This window comes from Eumetopias jubatus, unplaced genomic scaffold (assembly GCF_037043125.1).
Source record: "Eumetopias jubatus isolate StellerSeaLion01/CBP00866 unplaced genomic scaffold, mEumJub1_p1.0 scaffold_12, whole genome shotgun sequence".
In the NCBI taxonomy this organism is placed as follows: Eukaryota; Metazoa; Chordata; class Mammalia; order Carnivora; family Otariidae; genus Eumetopias; species Eumetopias jubatus.
The window spans coordinates 86,842,400-86,869,851 of NW_028274818.1; the positions used below are offsets into that span (position 1 = coordinate 86,842,400).

The 27,452-nt window shown below is 45.0% G+C and overlaps 1 protein-coding gene across 1 annotated transcript in view; it reads left to right on the forward strand.

The window, feature by feature from the left end:
* HS3ST2 (heparan sulfate-glucosamine 3-sulfotransferase 2) overlaps nucleotides 1-23,416 on the forward strand; it is a 99,438-nt gene extending 76,022 nt beyond the window's left edge. The window contains exon 2 of the mRNA XM_028090438.2: nucleotides 22,798-23,416. Coding sequence (XP_027946239.1) covers nucleotides 22,798-23,416 — 619 coding nt within the window. The remainder of the gene's footprint in view (nucleotides 1-22,797) is intronic.
* The last annotated feature ends 4,036 nt before the right edge of the window (nucleotides 23,417-27,452 follow it).

Here is a 27,452-nt window from a genome sequence, read left to right on the forward strand (position 1 = left end):
CTAGTGCGAGAGTCACACTTGAATCCCGATTCTGTGACTTGTGGTTGCTTTAGCGATGACGTCCGTTCTCAGTGCCCCAGTTTCCTCCGCCCGCAGGCAGGAATTAGTGAGGCTGGCCGCCTCCTGGAGTTCATGTGGAGACCGAGGGAGGCGGCTCTCCCACAGAGCAGGCCCCAGGCCAGTGTGCAACAGGCGTGAGCTTATGTCCAGGGCACCGGGGACTGCATCCCTGTTGGCTTGGGCTGCCGTCACAAAACTACCACAGGGGCCGGGGCGGGGGGGCACCGGGTGGTGCTTCGACAACAGGCATTTACTTCTCTCACTGCTGGAGGTTGGAGGTGCAACATCAGATTGCCGGCCCATCTGGTTCAGGGTGAGAAGTCTCTTCCTCGTTTGCAGACGGCCGCCTTCCTGCCGGATCATCTCTCTTGCTTCTCTCCTTAGGATAGACTAAGTCCATCAGCGAGCGGTTGACTGTCATGACCTCATTACCTCCCACAGCCCCCGCCTCCAAAGATGGTCACGTGGGGGGGTGGGGGCGGGTAGGGCTTCCAAGTATGAACTTGAAGGAGGATATAAACATTCAGCCCTTAGCAGACCATGCGAACGGCCAATGCATGCTGCACGTTTGTTGCTTTCTTTAAAAAAAAAAGATCTAGAACGTGATGATTTCATATATGTATCCATCGTGAAATGATTGCCACAATCAAGTTAATTAACATATCCATCACCTCATAATAGTTACCGTGTGTGCGTGCGCACGCACACCAAGACTTAAGATCTATTCTCTTAGCAAATTTCAAGTACACAATGGAGTATTGTTAACTGGAGTCACCATGCTGTAACTAGATCCCCAGGACTTACTCAGCCTCTCACTGGAAGTTTGTACCCTTTCACTAACATCTCCCATTGCCCCCTCCCCCCCGCCCCTGGCAACCGCCCTTCTACTCTCTTGTTCTGTAAGTTCGATGTTTAAGTGAAATCATATAGTATTTGTCTTTCTGTGTCTGGCTTACTTCTCTCAGCTGTAAAAACAAGAAGGCAATCCTGCCCCCTTGTAACAGCGTGGGGTGAACCTGGGCCACATTACGCTCAGTGAAATAAGCGTGTGCCCATTTCTGTGGATTCCAGATCCCATGCTCACAACCAGCCACTAGAGGTGTCCACTACTCCCAAACATCTCTGTAGGGACATGTCATGCAAGGAGGGTCCTTGTCTGGTCTCTGTCTGTCACATGGCAGGATCCAGGACAAATTCCGTAATGCACGAGATACGGAAGACAGAACAGGCTGCCCTGGTTAAACTTGCACACCAAGGGTCTCAGTAGAAGAGGCAGGTGTGGGGTTAACTGTTTTCTGCCTTTGCCCCGAGGGACATGCCAGGGCCTGGGTGTATGCTCCAGGGAAGGGGCTCTGCCCCCACACCTCCAGCAGCTTCCCTTCTGGGGAGGGGTGAGCACAGCCCTGGTGGCTGGGGGATCGTCATACTACTGGGATGCCAGGCAGGCTGGGCTCAGGAGTTATCTGGGAAGGCCCACTGCCTGGCACCTTGATGACCTGTGGGGGAAACTGGGCTCAGGCCAAGCCCCTCTGGCCGGAGGGAAGAAGCCCTCAGCCCTTGTGGGAAGCCAGGTTCAGGTACTGGCCCTCACACTGGGAAAGGAGGACCTCCCCACCCCTGCTTCCACGAGACTGTTAACTCCTTGAGGACGGAGGCTACACCTTGCTTATCTTTGTATCCCTGGCATACAGTAGGTGCTTCATGAATGCTTGTTTACTGAATGAATACATGAGCGCCTACCAGGCCTAGGCCGAGTGTCATTGACATAGAGATGTGACAGTCATGATGTCCGCCTTCCACGACCTTACACTCTAGGGCTCTGATAGACACAGATAATGTGTGAAATGGGGGCTCTGTCTGCAGTGGGCACCATGGAATCACAAGGGTAGCAAATACGTACGTCTTCCGGGAAGGGGGAGCAGAGGGAAAGCTCCATGGTGGAGGTGATGATGAGCTAAGATCTGAAGTTCTGCCTGACAGGCTCCTGAGGGCTTCACAGCATGTGAAAGGTCCCTGAGCCTGAAATATAGTCTTGTGGGGAGAACCCTGAAGGGTCCAGTCTGGCCAGAGCCCAGGGTGGCCACGGGCCAGATTAGGAAGAGCCTTTATCCTGTGAGCAATGAGGAGTTGCTGATGGAGTTCAAGCTGGGACTTCACGTTTTGCTCCTGGGTCCCATCAGTGTAAGGATTCTGGGCTGTGGACCTGGAAGGAAGGGGTCCTCACTTATCCTCTCACCCAGATGAAGATAAACGACCACCGGGGCTGGGCCTGCACTTGGCTTGGCATGCGGGGGGTGAGCAGCTTCCCTTATAAGAACCCGTTCCTTGCAATAAAGCCTTTTTCCTCCTCTTCCACTCTTAATTATCCCTCTGGAGACCACAGTGATTTTCAAGGAGCCTAGTTGCCCAGTTAGGAGCTAATAAATCACCAAAGTCCCCCAGGCAGCTGGGCCTTCCAGAACGAATACGTGGAGTGTATAGATTTCGTAGAAAATGAAACCTTCCAGAGAGTATTACCGGTCACAGGCAGGCCCAGCTGACAGGCTCCCATGTGCTGACACGCAGAGGACGTACCTGGTGTGGACAGCGGGGGGCCAGGAGCGGCCTGCGCCCCACCAGATAGCTCAAACAACATCCTCTCCAAAGAGCCTCAGGCTGGCAAGAGAGTATTTAGATTTTTTTTTTTTCTTTTTTTGGTAGGGTCCTCAGGAAGAAGGTAACAGTAGAGACTTCTGTGGCACGGAAGAGACACACGTGTCCAGTGACACAAATCGCTCCTTCCTCACTCTTCCCACATGAAAGCCCTGGCTTCGTTTTTCCCTTGGACAGACATTTCCTGCTCCCCTACTAAGTGCCAGTCTCCTCCCTCGTGCTGAGAATAGTGAGCAAGAGAGACACCAAGCCTTTTCTCTTAGAACTTACAGTCTGTGCGTGGGGGCAGGGACAGGCAGAGACATGAACATACACATAAGTATGTATTAGGAACGAGCATGAGCACCTTTCTGGTGAGAGTACGTGTTATTATGGTGGCTCTTCCCAGGCTTTTCTGAGGGCAAGAATCATGGGGGTGCTTTTTAAAAACGTAGATTCCTGCACTCCAAACCCACTGAATCAGAGTGTCCAGGGGAGAGGCCTGGAGTCTTTTCCTCTAAGGTGCACCCCAGCTGATACTCTTGAACAACTGTATTAAAAGCTCATTGGCTAAAAGGACATTCAGGCTGCATCAGTGGTTCTTGGCTCTGGGACGCACTGGGATCAACTGGGGAGCTTCAAAATTGCAGAGGTCCAGGCCCCACTTTCAGAGTCTCTGATTTAAATAGTCTGGTGTGGGGCCCGACCATTTAAATATCTCCAGAAGCTCTGCAGGTGGTCTCAGTGGGCAGCAGGACTTTACCCCACCCCCACCCCCACCCCCACCCCAGTCACACTGCAGACTGGCCACAGCCCGGTTCTCTCTCAACACTGCGGGAGCCTTGGGCGAAGGAGTGTGTGTGGTCGGCGAAACAGAAAGGGCACAAGATCCTTCTTACATCTCATTTTACCTTCTTACATGTGGAGGTTTGATTGAAGCCGAGCTTGGACCTCCCTCGGTCTGAGCCTGAGTACCTGTGGCCCTGATAAAAATCTTAAAAATGGCACCATGACCACCCCCTCCCTCCCAGGCCTGTCTGTTGAAACGTTCCTCTGCCCAAGGCCAGAAGGCCAAGAAAAGGCTGGGCTTCCTGAACGAACACTAGTAACTGCTGAGGACTCAAAATAACCTGTCAGTAGGTATTTGCCTTTGACACTGGATCTTTGACCCATGTATTGAGCACCTGTAGTATACCGGGTGTTGTGCTAGAAGGTAAAAACTAATGAGAAAGCTGCCCAAGTGGCTGACCATGAGTTGATACAAGTGAATGCATATCTGATAAGTTCTGCATGATGGTATGAGGGTGCTGGTAGTTGGATGCACCAAATGCCCTGAAATTATAAGAAAGGGTTCACAGATGGTGTGACTTGTAGTTTGGACTTGGAAGGATGAGTCAACGTTCTCCAGGATGAAAGAGACAGGAAAAATGATCCAGAGTCTTAACAAAAACAAAAAACTCAGCAAGTTGCAAAACATATGACAGAGCACGATGTGTTTGAGAAGCAGATTTTGTATTCAGCATGACACGAGCATCAGGTTGCCAGGAAGTGGCAAGAGATTAATTCTGGAAAGGTAAGGCAGTGGCCTTGAGTACCAAGTCAAGGAATAGTCAAAAGAATAGTTGATGGTTGACAAGATTGGATGTGCTTTAGAAAGATTTCCCTGGCAGACGCAGGATGCAGAATGGACAGAGGGAGGAGAGTAGAAACGTGGAGTCAGGGAGAAATAGATGATAAGCCACAGGCTGTGCGAGCACGCTGGGAGACCAGGGGGCTCCTTGAGAACTCACCAGAATGATGCGAGGAGGAGTCAGGAATGACCCTGAGGGTTTCTGCTTTGTGAGTGGATTCAAGGTGGTATCATCTGCAAGCACAGGCAAAAGAGAGAAGTGAGTTTGGGGAGAAAAATGGGGCATTCAGCTGTCGAGGTATGCTGTCCAGTCCACAGATGGTTGGGCATTCCAGGCTAGAGCATGGGCGAGTCGGACCTGCCATTACAGACTTGTGAGTCTGCAGCTCCTCGGTGCTGGTTAAAGGCTGGGGGAGGAGTGAGGTCATCCGGGGAGATCATGTGGAATGGGGGGAGGTGTTGGGAAGATCCACAATGGCTCCCTGCCCTGCCCTCATGGAGTTTATAATCCAGTGGGGTGAGCAGGGCTTCAACAGGGAGGAAGCCAGGTTGTAAAAAGATAAGATTTGGATTCTCGGGGTGTAAGCAACAGAAACCGAGGCTCACGAACTTAAACTAGTAGTACTTTATTGGAAGGACATGTGGGGACTCACAGAACACAGAGGAAAATGGAAGAACCAGGTCTCAGAAAGGACAAGAACAAGGGCGCCTGGGTGGCTCAGTCCGTTAAATGTCCGACTCTTGGTTTCGGCTCAGGTCACGATCTCAGGGTTGTGAGATTGAGCCCCGCATTGGGCTCAGCATGGAATCTGCTTAAGATTCTCTCTCTCCCTCTTTCTCTGCCCCTCCCACTCTTTCTCGCACTCTTTCTCTCTTAAAATAAATCTTAAAAAAAAAAAAGAAGAAAAGAAAAGAAAGGACGAGAATGAAGACAGCCAAAGGGATTTGGTAGGAAAGGCTGGTGAGCAGGCTCTTCCAGGCTCCTGTGCCTGGTTGGAGGATTCAGTCCCACAGTTTCCAGTCTTTATGACACAATTGGCACTGATTGCCTTAACTTCAGTCACGCACCCACCCCCTTGGCCTGCCAAGATTTTATCCAAGGCGGGAGTGGGAGTTCTTCAAAGAGAAATCTGGGGGCTGTTGCCAGATGTAGGGAAAATTGCCACTGAGCAGGTTACGCTAACAGATGGGAGGTGAGTGAGTCCAGACTGGGGGTGTCAGACAGTTCTTCCAGTAATTTTTGCAGAGTTACATAGTAAAGAAAGGAGGCCAGAGCTGAGAGAGAAGAGTTTGGCTATTAGCAGCTGGAAACAGGTAAGCAAAATTTAAACAATGACGTGAAGAGGGAAAATGAGCCTCGAGGAAAAGTCCAATGCCCCCCAACACCTGCCTGGGCACAGAGCAGCAGGGTATATGTAGAGTCTCCTTGCACATGCTCATCCCAGGCCCCCCGTAGCCTATCCTGATGACCTGAGGAGAAACCGATAGGGAAGGGATGGAGAAAATGCGCTGGGCCCAGGAGCCATTTGACTCATGGCGCCATGACGCTTGTGTGATGTTGTTTGCAGTCTGGGGTGAGAGTCTCCTTAGTGTCTGTAACTTGGTTTTGCCGCTGAGACGCCAGTTAGGACTGGGAAGGATGGGACTTCCCTTTAGGGCACACTTAGGGGCATGATGTGGTACTCCGAGATCACTGGACTTGGTCAGAATTTTCCCAGACTGGTAACAGAGAGATGTTCGTTGGTGCTCCTGGCAAAAGTATCTCTCCTTAGTCAAATAAGCTTGGGAATGCCGTACCCACAAATTTCTCTCTTGGGTATTCGTTAGTATGTTAAAGGGTATTGCAAAGAAATCTATTTAGTAGCTTGTCAAGTCAGCCTTCTGTGTTGGAGAAAACCTTTATATCAACAACTCCCATAGAGTTTGGAAAGTCCTTAGCTTGTAGCACACCATCACATCTATATAATGCTGTCTGCTCTTGTCCTTAAAGCCAACGCCTCATTACAGGGTATGCCAGGGTCAGAATAGAATATAGCCATATTTCTAAGGAAATCCAGCCAAGGAATTCTGTTCATGTGCTCTTGTGATTGCTAATAATGATAATCCTATTTTTTAAAAATAATCGGCCTACTCAGCATTAATAAATCTTAAACTTTCAACTCACAAGGGTCCATTCTAGACCTTGAGCTTGGAAGCAGGCTAACAGTTATGTCCGTGTGTTAGGTCACAGCGGATTTGCAGATTCCGGGGGAGGCACCAGGGGAAGGGATCTGAGAGCACAGGTTGGACAGGTGAGCCCACATTGTCCTCCGAGACCAGTGGGAGGGACGCAGGTTGGGTACAGAGAACAGTCCGAAGGTGGAGGAGGGGAAGGCAGAAGGAGCTGATGTGTGTGGTGGGGAAGGAATGGGAGTAGAGTTGAGGACTCCTGGTGAGAATGTGGAGCACTTATTAGGAAGAACCGTAGGGGGTTCTGGAAAGACAAATATAAACAATTACTGAGCAGTGTTTGAGAGTTCCACTGCAACCCGAATTAATGAGCATATCCAGGATCCAGCTGTCAGGGTCAGTAATGTTCTCTGCTGCTGTCTGTTAGTCCAAGGAGAGGATGCAAGGTGGGAAGGACGCATTGCTAGAGATGGGAGAACACCTAGCACAAGGAAATGGATGAGGAGGAGGATGCTCATGACCATGACCTGGTGCTACTGTGGTGGATATTTGTGGGTCCACAGCAGGCATGGAGGACCATGAAATCAAGGGATTCATAGATGGATTTGAAGATCAGGTGTAAGGAGTTTGAGACTGTTAAATCAAGGTGGAAAGAAGGTTATAGTCTGTATTTGTTTGCTGGGCAAACTGTGTGGCTGAAACCAGTAACCTCTGGTGATGGCCAGCAGCCCTTAGCAGTTCCTGCTTGTACATCCATCACCCCACGCTCTGCCTTCATCTTCACATCGCCGCCTTCTCTGTCTCTTCTTCCCTGTTTATCCCTTATGAGGCTGCTTACTGCTCGTTGGATTAGGGCCCACCCGGATTCATCTCGAGATCCTCGACGGACTTAAATCTGCAAAGACCTTTTTTCCAAGTAAGGTCACATTCACAGGTTCTGATTGGACATATCTTTTAGAGGGTCACCATTCGACCCCCTCCACAGGCCCAGAATGGAATTTCAGGGTGAACCATTTCAGAATCAGGGCAATTTCAATGACAAAACCCAGCATATGGCCATGAGGAAGAGTTTCTAAAAGGAAAGAGAAAGTGGAGATTTTGGTTAAAGAGCTGTGAAGCTGGGTTATTGGATGGAGTAGATGATGGGAACTGGGAAGACTATGACCAGGAGCCAGGGCTGTAAGCTCCAGAGGAAGGTGAAGATGAATGCTTTGGGGGTAGGTGAGTTACAGTGGGGAAACGATGGTCTAGTGGGGATTCTCAGCTCTGCCTCCACATTGGAACCATCTGAGAGCTTTTTAAAAAAGTACCCACCCCGTATATTTCTAATCAGTTGGTCTAGGATAGACCCCAGACATCTGCGTTTTTTTAAATTCCTTGGGTGGTCTAAAGTGTAAAATATGACCTTCAGAGAGAAGTAGCGAGTGGGCTACTCCTCTCTGAAGGTCATGTTTTACACTTTAGACCAAGGAGTATTCCCCTCCATCAAGGCCTGAAGCCAAGGAGTATTCCCCTCCATCAAGGCCTGAAGGAGACGCATCAGGGAAGGAGACTTCAGAGCTTCCCACCATTGTCCCTTAAAGTCTCAAGCAGAACCAGGAAATTAAACAGTAAGGGAGCAAGAGGTTGCCTTACCTGGCTTCTGGCTGAGGTCCTGAACCACCTGGAGTTCCATGCTATTTCAGGCTTATACCAAGGATGTATTTCAGATATGTTCTAGCAGAAAAAGACATCAGAACTTGTTTCTAAAACACTTGCTGTTCCTGCAAAACACGCCTTTCCCCCCCCCCAAAAAAAGATTTTCTTAACATGTTTGAAGAAATATCTTTTGCCAGAAGAAAGTTCAGTGCTTCCTTTTGTATTTTTTGAATATGTAATCAATAAATACATTAAAAATTGTAAGCATAAAAGGTTATACAATAAAAGTAATTCTCATTTATCCCTGACCTTCTCACTCTGCCCCCACCTCAAGACCCCTCCCCAGAAGCAGCCATTTTTATCCGTCTGTTGTGTGTCCTTCCTGAGGTGAACATGCTGTATCTTGCCTTTTTTCCTTTAACACTGTATCTTGGAAATTATTCCCTTTTTGTATGCAACAGATACGCCTATTTCTATTAATTGGCTAGTCCACCATTTATTTAAGCCATATTGATGAACATTTAGGTGGTTTCCTCTCTTAAAGCAAACCTGTTGAAGATTTTTAAAAATGTTTTATTGTTATGTTAATCACCATACATTACATCATTAGTTTTTGATGTAGTGTTCCATGATTCATTGTTTGTGCATAACACCCAGTGCTCCATGCAGAATGTGCCCACTTTAATACCCATCACCAGGCTAACCCATCCCCCCACCCCCCTCCCCTCTAGAACCCTCAGTTTGTTTTTCAGAGTCCATCGTCTCTCATGGTTCGTCTCCCCTTCCTATTCCCCCCCTTCATTCTTCCCCTCCTGCTATCTTCTTCTTCTTTTTTTTTCTTAACATATATTGCATTATTTGTTTCAGAAGTACAGATCCGTGATTCATCAGTCTTGTACAATTCATAGCGCTCACCATAGCACATACCCTCCCCAATGTCTATCACCCAGCCACCCAATCCCTCCCACCCCCCACCACTCCAGCAACCCTCAGTTTGTTTCCTGAGATTAAGAATTCCTCATATCAGTGAGGTCATATGATACATGTCTTTCTCTGATTGACTCATTTCACTCAGCATAACACCCTCCAGTTCCATCCACGTCGTTGCAAATGGCAAGATCTCATTCCTTTTGATGGCTGCATAATATTCCATTGTGTATATATACCACCTCTTCTTTATCCATTCATCTGTCGATGGACATCTTGGCTCTTTCCACAGTTTGGCTGTTGTGGACATTGCTGCTATAAACATTGGGGTGCACGTACCCCTTCGGATCCCTACATTTGTATCTTTGTGGTAAATACCCAGTAGTGCAATTGATGGATTGTATGGTAGCTCTATTTTCAACTGTTTGAGGAACCTCCATACTGTTTCCAGAGGGGTTGCACCAGCTTGCATTCCCACCAATAGTGTAGGAGGGTTCCCCTTTCTCCGCATCCCCGCCAATATCTGTCGTTTCCTGACTTGTTAATTTTAGCCATTCTGACTGGTGTGAGGTGGTATCTCATGGAGGTTTTGATTTGGATTTCCCTGATGTTGAGCACTTTCTCATGTGTCTGTTGGCCATTTGGATGTCTTCTTTGGAAAAATGTCTGTTCATGTCTTCTGCCCATTTCTTGATTGGATTATTTGTTCTTTGGGTGTTGAGTTTGATAAGTTCTTTATAGATTTTGGATACTAGCCCTTTATCTGATATGTCATTTGCAAATATTTTCTCCCATTCTGTTGGTTGTCTTTTGGTTTTGTAGACTTTCTTTTGCTGTGCAAAAGCTTTTTATCTTGATGAAATCCCAATAGTTCATTTTTGCCCTGGCTTCCCTTGCCTTTGGCGATGTTTCTACGAATAAGTTGCTGTGGCTGAGGTGGAAGAGGTTGCTGCCTGTGTTCTCCTTTAGGATTTGGATGGACTTCTGTCTCACGTTTAGGTCTTTCAACCATTTGGAGTCTATTTTTGTGTGTGGTGTAAGGAAATGGTCCAGTTTCATTCTTCTGCATGTGGCTGTCCAATTTTCCCAACACTATTTGTTGAAGAGACTGTCTTTTTTCCATTGGACATTCTTTCCTGCTTTGTTAAAGATTAGTTGACCATAGAGTTGAGGGTCCATTTCTGGGCTCTCTATTCTGTTCCATTGATCTATGTGTCTGTTTTTGTGCCAGTACCATACTGTCTTGATGATGACAGCTTTGTAATAGAGCTGGAAGTCCGGAATTGTGATGCCGCCAGCTTTGCTTTTCTTTTTCAATATTCCTCTGGGTATTCGGGGTCTCTTCTGGTTCCATACAAATTTTAGGATTATTTGTTCCATTTCTTTGAAAAAGGTGGATGGTATTTTGATGGGGATTGCATTGAATGTGTAGATTGCTCTAGGTACCACTGACATCTCCACAATGTTTGTTCTTCCAATCCATGAGCATGGAACGTTTTTCCATTTCTTTGTGTCTTCTTCAATTTCTTTCATGAGTATTTTATAGTTTTCTGAGTACAGATCCTTTGCCTCTTTGGTTAAATTTATTCCTAGGTATCTTATGGTTTTGGGTGCAATTGTAAATGGGATCGACTCCTTGATTTGTCTCTCTTCTGTCTTGTTGTTGGTGTATAGGAATGCCACTGATTTCTGTGCATTGATTTTATATCCTGCTACTTTACTGAATTCCTGTATGAGTTCTAGCAGTTTTGGGGTGGAGTCTTTTGGGTTTTCCACATACAGTATCCTATCATCTGCAAAGAGTGAGAGTTTGACTTCCTCCTTGCCGATTTGGATGCCTTTGATTTCTTTTTGTTGTCTGATTGCTGTGGCTAGAACTTCTAATACTATGTTGAATAGCAGCGGTGAGAGTGGACATCCCTGCCGCGTTCCTGACCTTAGGGGAAAAGCTCTCAGCTTTTCCCCATTGAGAATGATATTTGCTGTAGGTTTATCGTAGATGGCTTTTATGATATTGAGGTATGTACCCTCTATCCCTATACTCTGAAGAGTTTTGATCAAGAAAGGATGCTGTACTTTGTAAAATGCTTTTTCTGCATCTATTGAGAGGATCATATGATTCTTGTTCTTTCCTTTGTTAATGTATCACGTTGATTGATTTGCGGATGTTGAACCAGCCTTGCAGCCCAGGGATAAATCCCACTTGGTCGTGGTGAATAATCCTTTTAATGTACTGTTGGATCCTATTGGCTAGTATTTTGGTGAGAATTTTTGCACCCATGTTCATCAAGGATATTGCTCTGTAATTCTCCTTTTTGATGGGGTCTTTGTCTGCTTTTGGGATCAAGGTAATGGTGGCCTCATACAATGAGTTTGGAAGTTTTCCTTCCATTTCTATTTTTTGGAACAGTTTCAGGAGAATAGGTATAAATTCTTCTTTAAATGTCTGATAGAATTCCCCTGGGAAGCCATCTGGCCCTGGGCTTTTGTTTCTTGGGAGATTTTTGATGACTGCTTCAATTTCCTTAGTGGTTATAGGTCTGTTCAGGTTTTCTATTTCTTCCTGGTTCAATTTTGGTAGTTGATACATCCTAGGAATGCACCCATTTCTTCCAGGTTATCTAATGTGCTGGCATAGAGTTGCTCATAATATGTTCTTATACTTGTTTGTATTTCTTTGGTGTTGGTTGTGATCTCTCCTCTTTCATTCATGATTTTGTTGATTTGGGTCATTTCTCTTTTCTTTTTGATAAGTCTGGCCAGGGGTTTATCAATCTTGTTAAATCTTTCAAAGAACCAGCTGCTAGTTTCGTTGATCTGTTCTACTGTTCTTTTGGTTTCTAGTTCATTGATTTCTGCTCTGTTCTTTATTATTTCTCTTCTCCTGCTGGGTTTAGGTTTTATTTGCTGTTCTTTCTCCAGCTCCTTTAGGTGTAGGGTTAGGTTGTGTATTTGAGACCTTTCTTGTTTCTTGAGAAAGGCTTGTATTGCTATATACTTTCCTCTCAGGACTGCCTTTGCTGTATCCCAAAGATTTTGAACAGTTGTGTTTTCATTTTCATTGGTTTCCATGAATTTGTTTAATTCTTCTTTAATTTCCTGGTTGACCCATTCATTCTTTAGTAGGATGCTCTTTAGCCTCCATGTACTTGAGTTCTTTCCGACTTTCCTCTTGTGATTGAGTTCTAGTTTCAAAGCATTGTGGTCTGAAAATATGCAGGGAATGATCCCAATCTTTTGGTACCGGTTGAGACCTGATTTGTGACCTAGGATGTGATCAATTCTGCAGAATGTTCCATGGGCACTAGAGAAGAATGTGTATTCCGTTGCTTTGGGATGGAATGTTCTGAATATGTCTGTGAAGTCCATTTGGTCCAGTGTTTCATTTAAAGTCTTTATTTCCTTGTTGATCTTTTACTTAGATGATCTGTCCATTTCAGTGAGGGGGGTGTTAAAGTCCCCCACTATTATTGTATTGTTGTCAATGTGTTTCTTTGCTTTTGTTATTAATTGCCTTATATAATTGGCTGCTCCCACGTTAGGGGCATAGATATTTACAATTGTTAGATCTTCTTGTTGGATAGACCCTTTAAGTAGGATATAGTGTCGTTCTTCATCTATTACAGTCTTTGGTTTAAAATCTAGTTTGTCTGATATAAGGATTGCCACCCCAGCTTTCTTTTGGTGTCCATTAGCATGGTAGATGGTTTTTCACCCCCTCACTTCAATCTGGGGGTGTCTTTGGGTCTAAAATGAGTCTCTTGCAGACAGCATATTGATGGGTCTTGTTTTTTAATCCAATCTGATAGCCTGTGTCTTTTGATTGGGGCATTGAGCCCATTTACATTCAGGGTAACTATTGAAAGGTATGAATTTACTGCCATTGTATTGCCTGTAAGGTGACTGTGACTGTATATTGTTTGTATTCCTTTCTGATTTTGCTGCTTTTAGGCTCTCTTTTTGCTTAGAGGACCTCTTTCAATATTTCTTGTAGGGCTGCCTTTGTGTTTGCAAATTCCTTTAGTTTGTGTTTGTCTTGGAAGCTTTTTATCTCTCCTTCTATTTTCAATGATGGCCTAGCTGGATATAGTATTCTTGGCTGCATATTTTTCTCGTTTAGTGCTCTGAATATATCATGCCAGTCCTTTCTGGCCTGCCAGGTCTCTGTGGATAGGTCTGTTGCCAATCTAATGTTTCTACCATTGTAGGTTACATATCTCTTCTCCCGAGCTGCTTTCAGGATTTTCTCTTTGTCTCTGAGACTCGTAAGTTTTACTATTAGATGTCGGGGTGTTGACCTATTTTTATTGATTTTGAGAGGGGTTCTCTGTGCCTCCTGGATTTTGATGCCTGTTTCCTTCCCCACATTAGGGAAGTTCTCTGCTATAATTTGCTCCAATATACCTTCTGCCCCTCTCTCTCTTTCTTCTTCTTCTGGGATCCCAATTATTCTAATGTTGTTTCATCTTATCGTATCGCTTATCTCTCGAATTCTGCCCTCATGATCCTGTAGTTGTTTATCTCTCTTTTTCTCAGCCTCTTTATTTTCCATCATTTGGTCTTCTATATCGCTGATTCTGTCTTCTGCCTCATTTATCCTAGCAGTTAGTGCCCCCATTTTTGATTGCACCTCATTAATAGCCTTTTTGATTTCGACTTGGTTAGATTTTAGTTCTTTTATTTCTCCAGAAAGGGTTTCTCTAATAACTTCCACGCTTTTTTCAAGCCCAGCTAGTATCTTTAAAGTCATGATTCTGAACTCTAGGTCCGACATCGTACTAATGTCACTATTGAGTAGGTCCCTGGCAGACGGTACTACCTCTTGTTCTTTTTGCTGAGGTGATTTTTTTCGTCTTGTCATTTTGTCCAGAGGAGAACAGATGAATGAGAGAACAGAATGTTAACAGGTTAACAACGTCTCCAGCAAATATACTCTATACAAATCAGAGAAGACCTGAAACCAGGGGACAGGAAAGGGAAAGAAAGAAGAGGAAAAAAAAAGGAAAAAGAAAAAGATAAAAACAAACAAAAACAGAACAAAACAAAAAAAAAAACCAGAATATGATCAAATATGATCAGGCTAGTGCATAGATCAGTGCCACACACTAGCTTTTGGGCATATTTTGGTCTGTTAGAAGAAAGTGCCTGCTAAAATTTTAAAGGAAGAAAGACTTATATATGTACAAAATAAGGGTTGATACAATGAAGGCATGGCAGATGACTGTAAAGATGTAAATCATAAAAGATTTTATAAAAGGAATTGATAAGATAAGTTGTTTTTTAAAAAAAGAAGAAGATTTAAAAAGAAAAAGAAAAAAAAAGAAAAAAAAGAGAATGTGATCAGGCAGGAGAATAGAACAAAGCCATACACTAGTGATTTAGGGTATATTTTGATCTGTTAGAAGAAATTGTATCCCAAAATTTTAAAGAGAGAACAACTTATATATATATATATATATGCCAAAAATAAGGGTAACTACTATGAAGGGATAAAAATATGACTCTAAAAATGAAAAATAAAAAATGTTTTTTTAAAAAAGGGATTGATAAGATGTTGTTTGAAAAAGGGAAAAAGAAAAATTAAAAAAAAAAGTTAAAAAATTAACTTTGAAAAACTAATGAATTATGGTAAAAAAGCCATGAATTCTATGTGCAGTATTCCCCTAGCGCTGGAGTTCTCCCGTTCTCCTTGATCGGTAAACTTGGTCTTGGCTTGGTGGCTGTTCGTGCTGATCTTCTGGGGGAGGGGCCTGTTGCCGTGGTTCCCAAATGTCTTTGCCGGAGGCGGAACTGCCCCGCCCTTGTGAGTCGGGGCTAAGCAAGCTGCTCCAGTTTACTCTCAGGAGTTTTTGTTCCCTGCAGGCTCTCGGTACAACTTTGGAGGATCAGGGTGAAAATGGTGGCCTCCCAATCTCCGCCCCGGAGGAGCTGAGAACTCGGGGCCCCGCTCCTCAGTGTGCCTCCAGAGAAAAGCTGTCACTCCTGTCTCCCTGGTCTCCGGCGCACTGCGTGCTCACCCGGCCTGTGACTGAGCATTTCTATCTCTGGCACCCAACCCCGTGTGGAGTCTCCAAACCCAGCAGATCCCTGCGGTGCGCTTCCACGCCGCTCCTCCCGGGGGAGGAAGGGGAGTCTCCCCAGCTCTGCTGCTTGTTGGGTCCCTGCTGGAGGAGCAGTAGCCCGACTGGGCCGCGGATCACAGTTTATGGCAACCCCAAGCTGAGAGCCCGCACCTCGGCTCCGTCTCTGCAGCCGGCTTCCCCACTCCGATACTTGGGAGCTCTGCCGCACTCAGGCACCCCCAGTCTTTCTGTGACCCCGAGCGTCCTGAGACCACACTGTCCCACGAGGGTTCCACCCCCCGCTTAGCCACTGGAGCGACATCCCTCAGCGGAGCTGACTTCTAAAAGTTCTGATTTTGTGCTCCGCGGCTCTATCACTTGCCAGAAGCAGCCGACGGAGGCCCCCTCCCCCACCGTCTATCCTCCCGAATATCACCTCGGATTCACTTCTCCGCACGTCCTACCTTCCAGCAGGTGGTCGCTTTTCTGTTCAGAGTGTTGTTACTCTTCTTATCTTCGATCTCCTGTTGAGTTCGTAGGTGTTCAGAATGGTTTGATCCCTATTCAGCTGAATTCCTGAGACCAGACGAAATCCAGGTCTCCTACTCCTCTGCCATCTTCCTCTGCCCCCTTTTTTTTTTTTAACATATATTTTATTATTTGTTTCAGAGGTACAGATCTATGATTCAACAGTCTTACACAATTCACAGTGCTCCCCATAGCACATACCCTCCCCAGTGTCTATCACCCAGCCACCCCATCCCTCCACCCCCCCACCACTCCAGCAACCCTCAGTTTGTTTCCCGAGATTAAGAATTCCTCATAGCAGTGAGGTCATATGATACATGTCTTTCTCTGATTGACTTATTTCACTCAGCATAACACCCTCCAGTTCTATCCACGTCGTTGCAAATGGCAAGATCTCATTCCTTTTGATGGCTGCATAATATTCCATTGTATATATATATACCACATCTTCTATATCCATTCATCTGTTGATGGACATCTTGGCTCTTTCCACAGTTTGGCTATTGTGGACATTGCTGCTATAAACATTGGGGTGCATGTACCCCTTCGGATCCCTACATTTGTATCTTTGGGGTAAATACCCAGTAGTGCAACTGCTGGATCGTAGGGTAGCTCTATTTTCAACTTTTTGAGGAACCTCCATACTGTTTTCCAGAGGGGTTGCACCAGCTTGCATTCCCACCAACAGTGTAGGAGGGTTCCCCTTTCTCTGCATCCCCGCCAACATCTGTCGTTTCCTGACTTGTTAATTTTAGCCTTTCTGACTGGTGTGAGGTGGTATCTCATTGAGGTTTTGATTTGGGTTTTCCTGATGCCGAGCGATGTTGAGCACTTTTTCATGTGTCTGTTGGCCATTTGGATGTCTTCTTTGGAAAAATGTCTGTTCCTGTCTTCTGCCCATTTCTTGATTGGACCATTTGTTCTTTGGGTGTTGAGTTTGATAAGTTCTTTATAGATTTTGGATACTAGCCCTTTATCTGATATGTCATTTGCAAATATCTTCTCCCATTCTGTTGGTTGTCTTCTGGTTTTGTTGACTGTTTCTTTTGCTGTGCAAAAGCTTTTTATCTTGATGAAATCCCAATAGTTCATTTTTGCCCTGGCTTCCCTTGCCTTTGGCGATGTTTCTAGGGAGAAATTCCTGCGGCTGAGGTTGAAGAGGTTGCTGCCTGTGTTCTCCTTTAGAGAGAACATTTAAAGTTAAAGTCCATATTTAAAGACCTAAATGTGGACTCCTGTTTCACATTTAGGTCTTTCAACCATTTTGAGTCTATTTTTGTGTGTGGCGTAAGTAAATGGTCCAGTTTCATTCTTCTGCATGTGGCTGTCCAATTTTCCCAACACCATTTGTTGAAGAGACTGTCTTTTTTCCATTGGACATTCTTTCCTGCTTTGTTAAAGATTAGTTGACCATAGAGTTAAGGGTCCATTTCTGGGCTCTCTATTCTGTTCCATTGATCTATGTGTCTGTTTTTGTGCCAGTACCATACTGTCTTGATGATGACAGCTATATAATAGAGCTGGAAGTCCGGAATTGTGATGCCGCCAGCTTTGCTTTTCTTTTTCAACATTCCTCTGGCTATTCGGGGTCTTTTTTGGTTCCATACAAATTTTAGGATTATTTGTTCCATTTGTTTGAAAAAAGTTGATGATATTTTGATGGGGATTGCATTGAATGTGTAGTTTGCTCTAGGTAGCATTGACATCTTCACAATATTTGTTCTTCCAATCCATGAGCATGGAACGTTTTTCCATTTCTTTCTGTCTTCCTCAATTTCTTTCCTGAGTATTTTATAGTTTTCTGAGTACAGATCCTTTTCCTCTTTGGTTAGATTTATTCCTAGGCATCTTATGGTTTTGGGTGCAATTGTAAATGGGATCAACTCCTTAATTTCTCTTTCTTCTGTCTTGGTGGTGTATAGGAATGCCACTGATTTCTGTGCATTGATTTTCTATCCTGCCACTTTACTGAATTCCTGTATGAGTTCTAGCAGTTTTGGGGTGGAGTCTTTTGGGTTTTCCACATAAAGTATCATATCATCTGCAAAGGGTGAGAATTTGACTTCTTCTTTGCCGATTTGGATGCCTTTGATTTCTTTTTGTTGTCTGATTGCTGTGGCTAGAACTTCTAATACTATGTTGAATAGCACTGGTGATAGTGGACATCCCTGCCGCGTTCCTGACCTCAGGGGGAAAGCTCTCAGTTTCTCCCCATTGAGAATGATATTCGCTGTAGGTTTTTCATAGATGTCTTTTATGATATTGAGGTATGTACCCTCTATCCCTACACTGTGAAGAGTTTTGATCAAGAAAGGATGCTGTAGTTGTCAAATGCTTTTTCTGCATCTATTGAGTGTATCATATGGTTCTTGTTCTTTCCTTTGTTAATGTACTGTATCACGTTGATTGATTTGCGGATGTTGAACCAACCTTGCAGCCGAGGAATAAATCCCATTTGGTCGTGATGAATAATCCTTTTAATGTACTGTTGTATCCTATTGGCTAGTATTTTGGTGAGAATTTTTGCATCCGTGTTCATCAGGGATATTGCTCTGTAATTCTCCTTTTTGATGGGGTCTTTGTCTGCTTTTGGGAATCAAGGTAATGGTGGCCTCATAAAACAAGTTTGGAAGTTTACCTTCCATTTCTATTTTTTGGAACAGTTACAGAAGAATAGGTATTAATTCTTCTTTAAATGTTTGGTAGAATTCCCCTGGGAAGCCATCTGGCCCTGGGCTTTTGTTTGTTGGGAGATTTTTGATGACTGCTTCAATTTCCTTAGTGGTTATAGGTCTGTTCAGGTTTTCTATTTCTTCCTGGTTCAATTTTGGTAGTTGATACATCTCTAGGAATGCATCCATTTCTTCCAGATTATCTAATTCGCTGGCATAGAGTTGCTCATAATATGTTCTTATCCTTGTTTGCATTTCTTTGGTGTTGGTTGTGAACTCTCCTCTTTCATTCATGATTTTGTTGATTTGGGTCATTTCTCTTTTCTTTTTGATAAGTCTGGCCAGGGGTTTATCAATCTTGTTAATTCCTTTAAAGAACCAGCTCCTAGTTTCGTTGATCTGTTCTACTGTTCTTTTGGTTTCTGTTTCATTGATTTCTGCTCTGTTCTTTATTATTTCTCTTCTCCTGCTGGGTTTAGGTTTTATTTGCTGTTCTTTCTCCAGCTCCTTTAGGTGTAGGGTTAGGTTGTGTATTTGAGACCTTTCTTGTTTCTTGAGAAAGGCTTGTATTGCTATATACTTTCCTCTCAGGACTGCCTTTGCTGTATCCCAAAGATTTTGAACAGTTGTGTTTTTATTTTCATTGGTTTCCATGAATTTGTTTAATTCTTCTTTAATTTCCTGGTTGACCCATTCATTCTTTAGTAGGATGCTCTTTAGCCTCCATGTACTTGAGTTCTTTCCGACTTTCCTCTTGTAATTGAGTTCTAGTTTCAAAGCATTGTGGTCTGAAAATATGCAGGGAATGATAATCTTTTGGTACCACTTGAGACCTGATTTGTGACCTAGGATGTGATCTATTCTGAAGAATGTTCCTTGTGCACTAGAGAAGAATGTGTATTCTGTTGCTTTGGGATGGAATGTTCTGAATATATCTGTGAAGTCCATTTGGCCCAGTGTGTCTTTTAAAGTCTTCATTTCCAAAAAAAAAGTCTTTATTTCCCTGTTGATCTTTTACTTAGATGATCTGTCCATTTCAGTGAGGGGGGTGTTAAAGTCCCCCACTATTATTGTATTGTTGTCAATGTGTTTTTTTGCTTTTGTTATTAATTGCCTTATATAATTGGCTGCTCCCACGTTAGGGGCATAGATATTTACAATTGTTAGATCTTCTTGTTGGATAGACCCTTTAAGTAGGATATAGTGTCGTTCTTCATCTATTACAGTCTTTGGTTTAAAATCTAGTTTGTCTGATATAAGGATTGCCACCCCAGCTTTCTTTTGGTGTCCATTAGCATGGTAGATGGTTTTCCACCCCCTCACTTCAATCTGGGGGTGTCTTTGGGTCTAAAATGAGTCTCTTGCAGACAGCATATTGATGGGTCTTGTTTTTTAATCCAATCTGATAGCCTGTGTCTTTTGATTGGGGCATTGAGCCCATTTACATTCAGGGTAACTATTGAAAGATAGGAATTTAGTGCCATTGTATTGCCTGTAAGGTGACTGTTACTGTATATTGTCTGTGTTCCTTTCTGGTCTATGTTGCTTTTAGGCTCTCTCTTTGCTTAGAGGACCCCTTTCAATATTTCATGTAGGGCTGGTTTCGTTTTTGCAAATTCCTTTAGTTTTTGTTTGTCCTGGAAGCTTTTTATCTTTCCTTCTATTTTCAGTGACAGCCTAGCTGGATATAGTATTCTTGGCTGCATATTTTTCTCGTTTAGTGCTCTGAATGTATCATGCCAGTCCTTTCTGGCCTGCCAGGTCTCTGGATAGGTCTGTTGCCAATCTAATGTTTCTACCATTGTAGGTTACAGATCTCTTCTCCTGAGGTGCTTTCAGGATTTTCTCTTTGTCTCTGAGACTCGTAAGTTTTACTATTAGATGTCGGGGGTTGAACTATTTTTATTGATTTTAAGAGGGGTTCTCTGTGCCTCCTGGATTTTGATGCCTGTTTCCTTCCCCACATTAGGGAAGTTCTCTGCTATAATTTGCTCCAATATACCTTCCGCCCCTCTCTCTCTTTCTTCTTCTTCTGGGATCCCAATTAGTCTAATGTTGTTTTGTCTTATGGTATCACTTATCTCTCGAATTCTGCCCTCGTGATCCGGTAGTTGTTTATCTCCTTCTCAGCTTCTTTATTTTCCATAATTTGGTCTTCTATATCACTAATTCTCTCTTCTGCCTCATTTATCCTAGCAGTTAATTCCCCCATTTTTGATTGCACCTCATTAATAGCCTTTTTGATTTCGACTTGGTTAGATTTTAGTTCTTTTATTTCTTCAGAAAGGGTTTCTCTAATAACTTCCACATTTTTTTCAAGCTCAGCTAGTATCTTTAAAATCATCATTCTGAACTCTAGTTCTGACATCGTACTAATGTCCGTATTGAGTAGGTCCCTGGCAGTCAGTACTGCCTCTTGTTCTTTTTGTTGAGGTGATTTTTTCCATCTTGTCATTTTGTCCAGAGAAGAAGAGATGAATGAGAGAACAAAATGCTAACAGGGTAACAATGTCCCTAGAAAATATACTCTAAACAAATCAGAAAAGACCTGAAACCGGGGGAAAAGAAAGGGAAAGAAAGAGAAAAAGAAAAAGATAAAAACAAACAAAAACAGAACAAAAACAAAAAAAAAAAACAGAATATGATCAAATATGATCAGGCTGGTGCATAGATCAGTGCCACACACTAGATTTTGGGTGTATTTTGGTCTGTTAGAAGAAAGTGCCTCCCAAAATTTTAAAGAAAGGAAAACTTATATATGTACAAAAATAAGGGTAATATGATGCGGGGATGGAATATGACTGTAAAGATGAAAATTATAAAAAATTTTATAAAAGGAATTGATAAGTTGTTTGAAAAAAGAAAGAAGAGGATTTAAAAAAAATCCTCTGTGATCAGGCAGGAGACTAGAACAAAGCCATACACTAGAGATTTAGGGTATATTTTGATCTGTTAGAAGAAACTGTATCTTAAAATTTTAAAGAGAGAACTTTATATATATATATATATATATATATATATATATATATATGCCAAAAATAAGTGTAACTACTATGAAGGGATAGAATATGACCCTAAAATTGAAAAATAAATGCTTTTTAAAAAAGGGATTGATAAGATGTTGGTTGAAAAAGGGAAAAAGAAAAATTCCAAACAAAAAAAGTTAAAAAAAAATTAACTTTGAAAGACTGAAGAATCATGGTAAAAAAGCCATGAATTCTATGTGCAGTATTCCCCTAGTGCTGGAGTTCTCCCGTTTTCATTGATCGGTAAACTTGGTCTTGGCTGGCTGTTCTTGCTGATCTTTTGGGGGAGGGGCCTGTTGCCGTGGTTCCCAAATGTCTTTGCCGGAGGCGGAACTGCCCCGCCCTTGCCAGGTCCAGGCTAAGTCATCTGCTCGGGTTTGCTCTCAGGAGCTTTTGTTCCCTGCAAGCTCTCGATACAGCTTTGGAGGACAACGGTGAAAATGGCGGCCTCCCAATCTCCGCCCCGGAGGAGCCGAGAACTCGGGGCCCTGCTCCTCAGTGTGCCTCCAGAGAATAGCAGTCACTCTCGTCTCCCCGGTCTCCGGCCGCACTCCGTGTTCACCCGGACTGTGACCGAGTGTTTCTATCTCTGGCACCCAACCCTGTGTGGAGTCTCTAAATCCAGCAGTGTCCTGCGGTGCGCTCCCGTGCTGCTCCTTCCCAGGGAGGAAGGGGAGTCTCCCCGGGTTTGCCCCTTGTTGGATCCCTGCTGGAGGAGCAGTGGCCCAACTGTCACCGATCACAGTTTATGGCAACCCCGAGCTGAGAGCCCACTCCTCTGCTCTGTCTCTGCAGCCAGCTTCCCTGCTCCGATACCTGCAAGCTCTGCCACACTCAGGCACCCCCGGTCTTTGTGTGACCCCGAGGGTCCTGAGACCACACTGTCCCAGCGAGGGTTCCACCCCCCGCTTAGCCACTGGAGCGACGTCCCTCAGCAGAGCCGACTTCTAAAAGTTCTGATTTTGTGCTCCGCGGCTCTATCACTTGCCAGAAGCAGCCGACAGAGGCCCCCCTCCCCCGCCGTCTATCCTGAATATCACTTCGGATTCACTTCTCTGCACATCCTATCTTCCAGAATGTGGTCGCTTTTCTGTTCAGAGAATTGTTGCTATTCTTTTCTTCGATCTCCTGTTGAGTTCGTAGGTGTTCAGAACGGTTTGATCACTATCCAGCTGAATTCCTGGGACCAGACCTGTTAAAGATTTTTTTAAACAACTAGCACAAGTTGAAGTGGCTTCCTCACTGGAGATCTAATGCAGTGTAGTGATTATAGTCGACAACACAGTATTGTAAGCGTCATGCTTGCTGAAAGACTAGTTCTTAAAGTGGCTTTCTCCCCCAGAGAATGCAGGTGGAGCTCAGATGTCACCGAGGGGGGGGGGCCCACTCGTGATCTCCCTGCTCCCCTTCCCCAGGGGGACACAGTCTGACGATGTGCTGCTTCTGCCCCACAGGAGCCTGATGCCCCGGACCCTTGAGAGCCAGATCACACTGGAGAAGACACCCAGCTATTTTGTCACTCAGGAGGCCCCTCGGCGCATCTTCAACATGTCCCGGGACACCAAGCTGATCGTGGTCGTGCGGAACCCAGTGACCCGAGCCATCTCGGATTACACGCAGACGCTCTCCAAGAAGCCGGACATCCCCACCTTTGAGGGCCTGTCCTTCCGCAACCGCACGCTGGGCCAGGTGGACGTGTCATGGAACGCCATCCGCATTGGCATGTATGCGCTGCACCTGGAGAGCTGGCTGCAGTACTTCCCGCTGGCTCAGATCCACTTCGTCAGCGGCGAGCGGCTCATCACCGACCCAGCGGGCGAGATGGGCCGGGTCCAGGACTTTCTGGGCATCAAGAGGTTCATCACGGACAAGCATTTCTACTTCAATAAGACCAAAGGATTCCCTTGCTTGAGAAAAACAGAATCGAGTCTCCTGCCTCGGTGCCTGGGCAAATCGAAAGGCAGAACTCATGTACAGATTGATCCGGAAGTGATAGACCAGCTCCGGGAATTTTATAGACCTTATAATATTAAATTTTATGAAACGGTTGGACAAGACTTCAGGTGGGAGTGAGCCACCAAGATGCAAGGACTCTTCTGCTCGTCTCTTCCATGAGGGTTGGCCCTAGAGCCTGTGATCCTCTTCCCCCAGCAAACCAAACCCAGGCTCCAGCCCCCTTTCCCATCTCGGGTTCCATTGTCCTGAAAGGCCATGAGACCGGGGGTCCCTGCCACTACCTCTCCCCAGTCTGTCTAGGCAAAGTTGACCTGCTTCTGCCATGTCTGGTCAATTTCAAATCATTTCCCTTCAGCCCATCAGAGGCCTTGGGAAACTGCTTTAAGAAGAGCAGATCTTCTGATTATGCTAGATATTATAAGTGGTGATGGTTCTGTTGCTGTGAACACAGCAGTCTGTCCCTGTCACTGTCCACCCCAGCGTGGACTTGCTAATTCCTGGTGGCATGTACCTCCCCTCTGAGCTTCACTCTCCCTAGCCACCCTGGGTGGTGGGACAGCAGACCATCCTCTTCCTCCTGACCTTAGCTCATCGAGACATTGCAGAGCCAGAAGCACCCCTGGCCACTCCCAGCAGACAGACCCTTTGATGATGAAATAAACCAGAGATTTCAAAGCCTGTGGTCTCAACTTTGCTTGAAGGGCAACTGTCTTTGAAAACCACTTTGTGACCCTCCCTGCTTCCTGTGGACAAAAGCACATTAATTCTGCTGTTACGGGTACTTTCCTCACGCGAGCTTTCATGTTCAGCATGCGAAGGAATCATGCTTGTCCATGTGAAATAAATATGGCTCTCTCGTGTCCTTAATGCTGGGCTCTTCTCTTTAAGCCAGGCCTGGATTACGGCTCATTCATCCGGCTCCTCTTGTGCAAGATGGAGGGGGTGGTTAGTGCAGAGGTTGGTCTGGGAGGGCAGCGAGGGGTGGGCGTGGTCCGGGAGGACAGGGAGGGGTGGGCGTGGTCCCGGAGGGCAGCGAGGGATGCAAAAACCACGTGGGCAAGGAGCAAGGGGGTGAAGATGGGGAAAAGAGGTTCTTGCTGGCAGAGGCTGCTGTAGAAACATCATATGGAGATCCGTGAGGACACTCTGAAACATAAGTCTGACTGTGACAGCTCTCTGCTTAAGCTTTAGATCTTAAGTGCCAAACTTTCAGAAGCCCAGGGACTGATAGGACATCAGATGTTTTTGCTTGGCCAGCATGATGTTTTGAAATAATTTCCAACAGTTAAAACTTGGGAGTGTTCATATAAAGATACGGATTTCCTTTTTTTTTTTTTTTAATGGGAACTAGGTGACACTGAGTGCATTGTAGCATGGCAACAATCAGTTGCCGCCTTTGGATAAAGCCTGAGCCTCCTGGGGCTTCCTGGCCCACCTCACTGATTGACATCATCTGCCTGGCCCCTGTTGTCATGTGAGTCCACAACCCTGCTTTGGGTGTGTATACTGTGACCTTGGAATAAAGCCCAAATCCTCCAGCAGGATGCCCAAGACAACCTCAACTCCAGTTTCTGGGATCTTCCTTCCCTCATCCTCTGTTCCAACCTCACAGAACTACATGCCTTTTCTTGACTCTTTTAAGTCCTCCTGTCTTTGCCTAGAATGCCTCCTCTCCCTACCCTCTAGCCCCACCCCATGTCTCCAGCTAATGGAGGCTTCCACAAGACTCCATTCAAGTGTCACCTGCTTGATATTTGTGAAGCCTTCCCCAAACATGCTGAGTTATCTGCTCACTCTTCCGCATTCACTTGGTAGTTTGCACACATCTCAGTTACAGCTTTTGTCACATTAGATTAGCATTATTTGTATAAATGTCTGTCTCACCATAGACCATGGCTCCTCCAGAATCAAGACTGTGTCATGCTAACATACAGGAGGCACACAGAAAATGTTGGTGGATGAATGTGTGAATGGGTGGAGAGGTGTTGGGAGGCCTGGGGGCATGGACAGGAATGTTCCAAAGAACTACACTTCTGGGTCATGATTCCCAGGTAGCTCCAAGGTACTCACTTGTAAGCCGAGAAGGATCGCTGAACCTCCAGGGGCCACTTGATCTTTGCTTGGTCAAGTGTGGTGCAAGGTTCCTGAAAATGAGAGTGAATTAGGAGACTGGAGGACACAAAAGCCTAAGACATTAGTTCTGTATCTTGGCCCATCTTCCTGCCCCAAGCTTCTTATAGGAGATCAAATGACTGAGACCATGGTACCAAGGAGCCAGTCTGGGAGTTTGCCCCCTCTGTGCTTCCCCTGTGGGCATAGAGAAGGGACATGGAGACCAGTGGGAGCTGTCACCACCAAGACACTGGAGTGACCAGAAGAAGGGTAGGTCGGTTGTATGTAGACTTTAATGAATTGGCCTTACACATCACCCATCCAGAGTGGTGTCCTGTGATCTTGGGCTACGTGGTGGCCAGAGCTGTATCCAAAGACAGATTTATACTGGGGACACAAAACATCCAAGAAAGAGTAAGTTTTGCTTGTTCATCCCGACTGGGGGAGTCCAGTCAAAATTGGCAAGAATTCAAAATTTTGCAGGTCCCGGAACAGCTTTATTCCTCTCCATTCCAAGCATTCCTAGGCCACCCAGGCTAAGTGCGCTCTAAGTACTAATGAATAGGTCAGAGTCTATTGTAATTAGCATATCAGTCATTGTATGCAAATGAAAGAGGCTAAAGTACCTCAAATATCCCAGTAAATGAGTGAAATCGGGTGTACATGAATCTGCTCAGCAAACTGTGATTTTTAATCCAGTGCAAATGTACCCTTTTGCCCAGGGCGCTCCAGGCAAACTTGCACAAGTTCCAAATTAGTACAGTTTAAACAGATGAAGTTTGACCATTCAGTCTGAGACCAAAAAGTCTCCTCTGGGGGTGTGTGTGTGTGTGTGTGTGTGTGTGTTTCTAACAGTCCAGGGTATATGGCAATTCCACAATCTGCCCCTTCCATTCTAGCTCTCACGATTCACCTCATATCTGCATCCCCACTCAGCAGAAAGGGAGTCTAGAAATCCATGAAGACCCTCCCAAAAGAGAACAGAGCCTACTGACACAGAGCTTGCATTGGGAAAGGGTCTTGCATTGGGAAGGCTTCAGGTCTGCCCTGACTAGAGGCTGTTGCCCAGCGGAAGCTGGAGGCAGGTGAACTAGAAGTGGGGCCTCCTATGTAGTCGGTTTGCATAGCTATGTAATTTTTTCTGGTTGGTCCCAAGGTAGAAGCAGGGACATCAAAATAGAAGTTCTGGCAGTCATTAATAGGCCCTGATCATTCTGCTACAGAGATTGTGGGTCAGAGTTCTGTTGTCATATTTGGCCTGGCTATTGTCCATCTGAACACTCACTCTCTTGGGAGGAAAAGGGCATGGGCAGAATAAGCCTCCTCCATTTGAGGCTGCAACATCCTTCCTGCTCACAGCTTCCTCGTATCATGAGTGGGGCCCCCTGGACTTATGCAAGGATAATAGTACTACTTTCTCTCTCACAACCCTTCGGGTAGAACTCAGTCCTTCTAGGTTGCCTTTCTTTGGTTCCAACCATTTGCTATTTCTTGGATCTTACCCTGAACCCCAACACCCGTTCATTCATTCCTCTCACAGGGCTGATCTTCAAGGCTCCTTCCCAACATTGCATTCTCAACTCAAACACCTACCCAGAACTGCTCTCCCTCTCCTCTGTCGCTGTCAATCTTTCATTCTGTTTTCCTTCCAAAATGGCCCTAACCACTGGCTGACATTATAGATTAGTTTCCTTGTTTGACATCTGTCTCACCCATGGGTCTGTAAGCTCCAGGGAAGTGCAGTTCATATCCATTTTCTTCAGCAGAGTGCCCAGCATACAGTAAGTACTTAATAATTGAGTAAATGAACTACTGGGGCTCTGTCCCTAAACACCAGCCTTTTTTGACTATTGCTTAACCCCAAGAATAGATGCTGCCCCTAAGCACTATCTTCTGCCTGGGATCTCTTCGGTCTCTTGGGATCTTCATTGCCATTATTAGCTTATACAGCATCTTTGTGAGATTTAGAAAAAGTTACTCCCCTTGGCAGATAAATGAGAAAAGGGTGCCCCTTTGGGATGCACACAGCCTTTGGTGCACA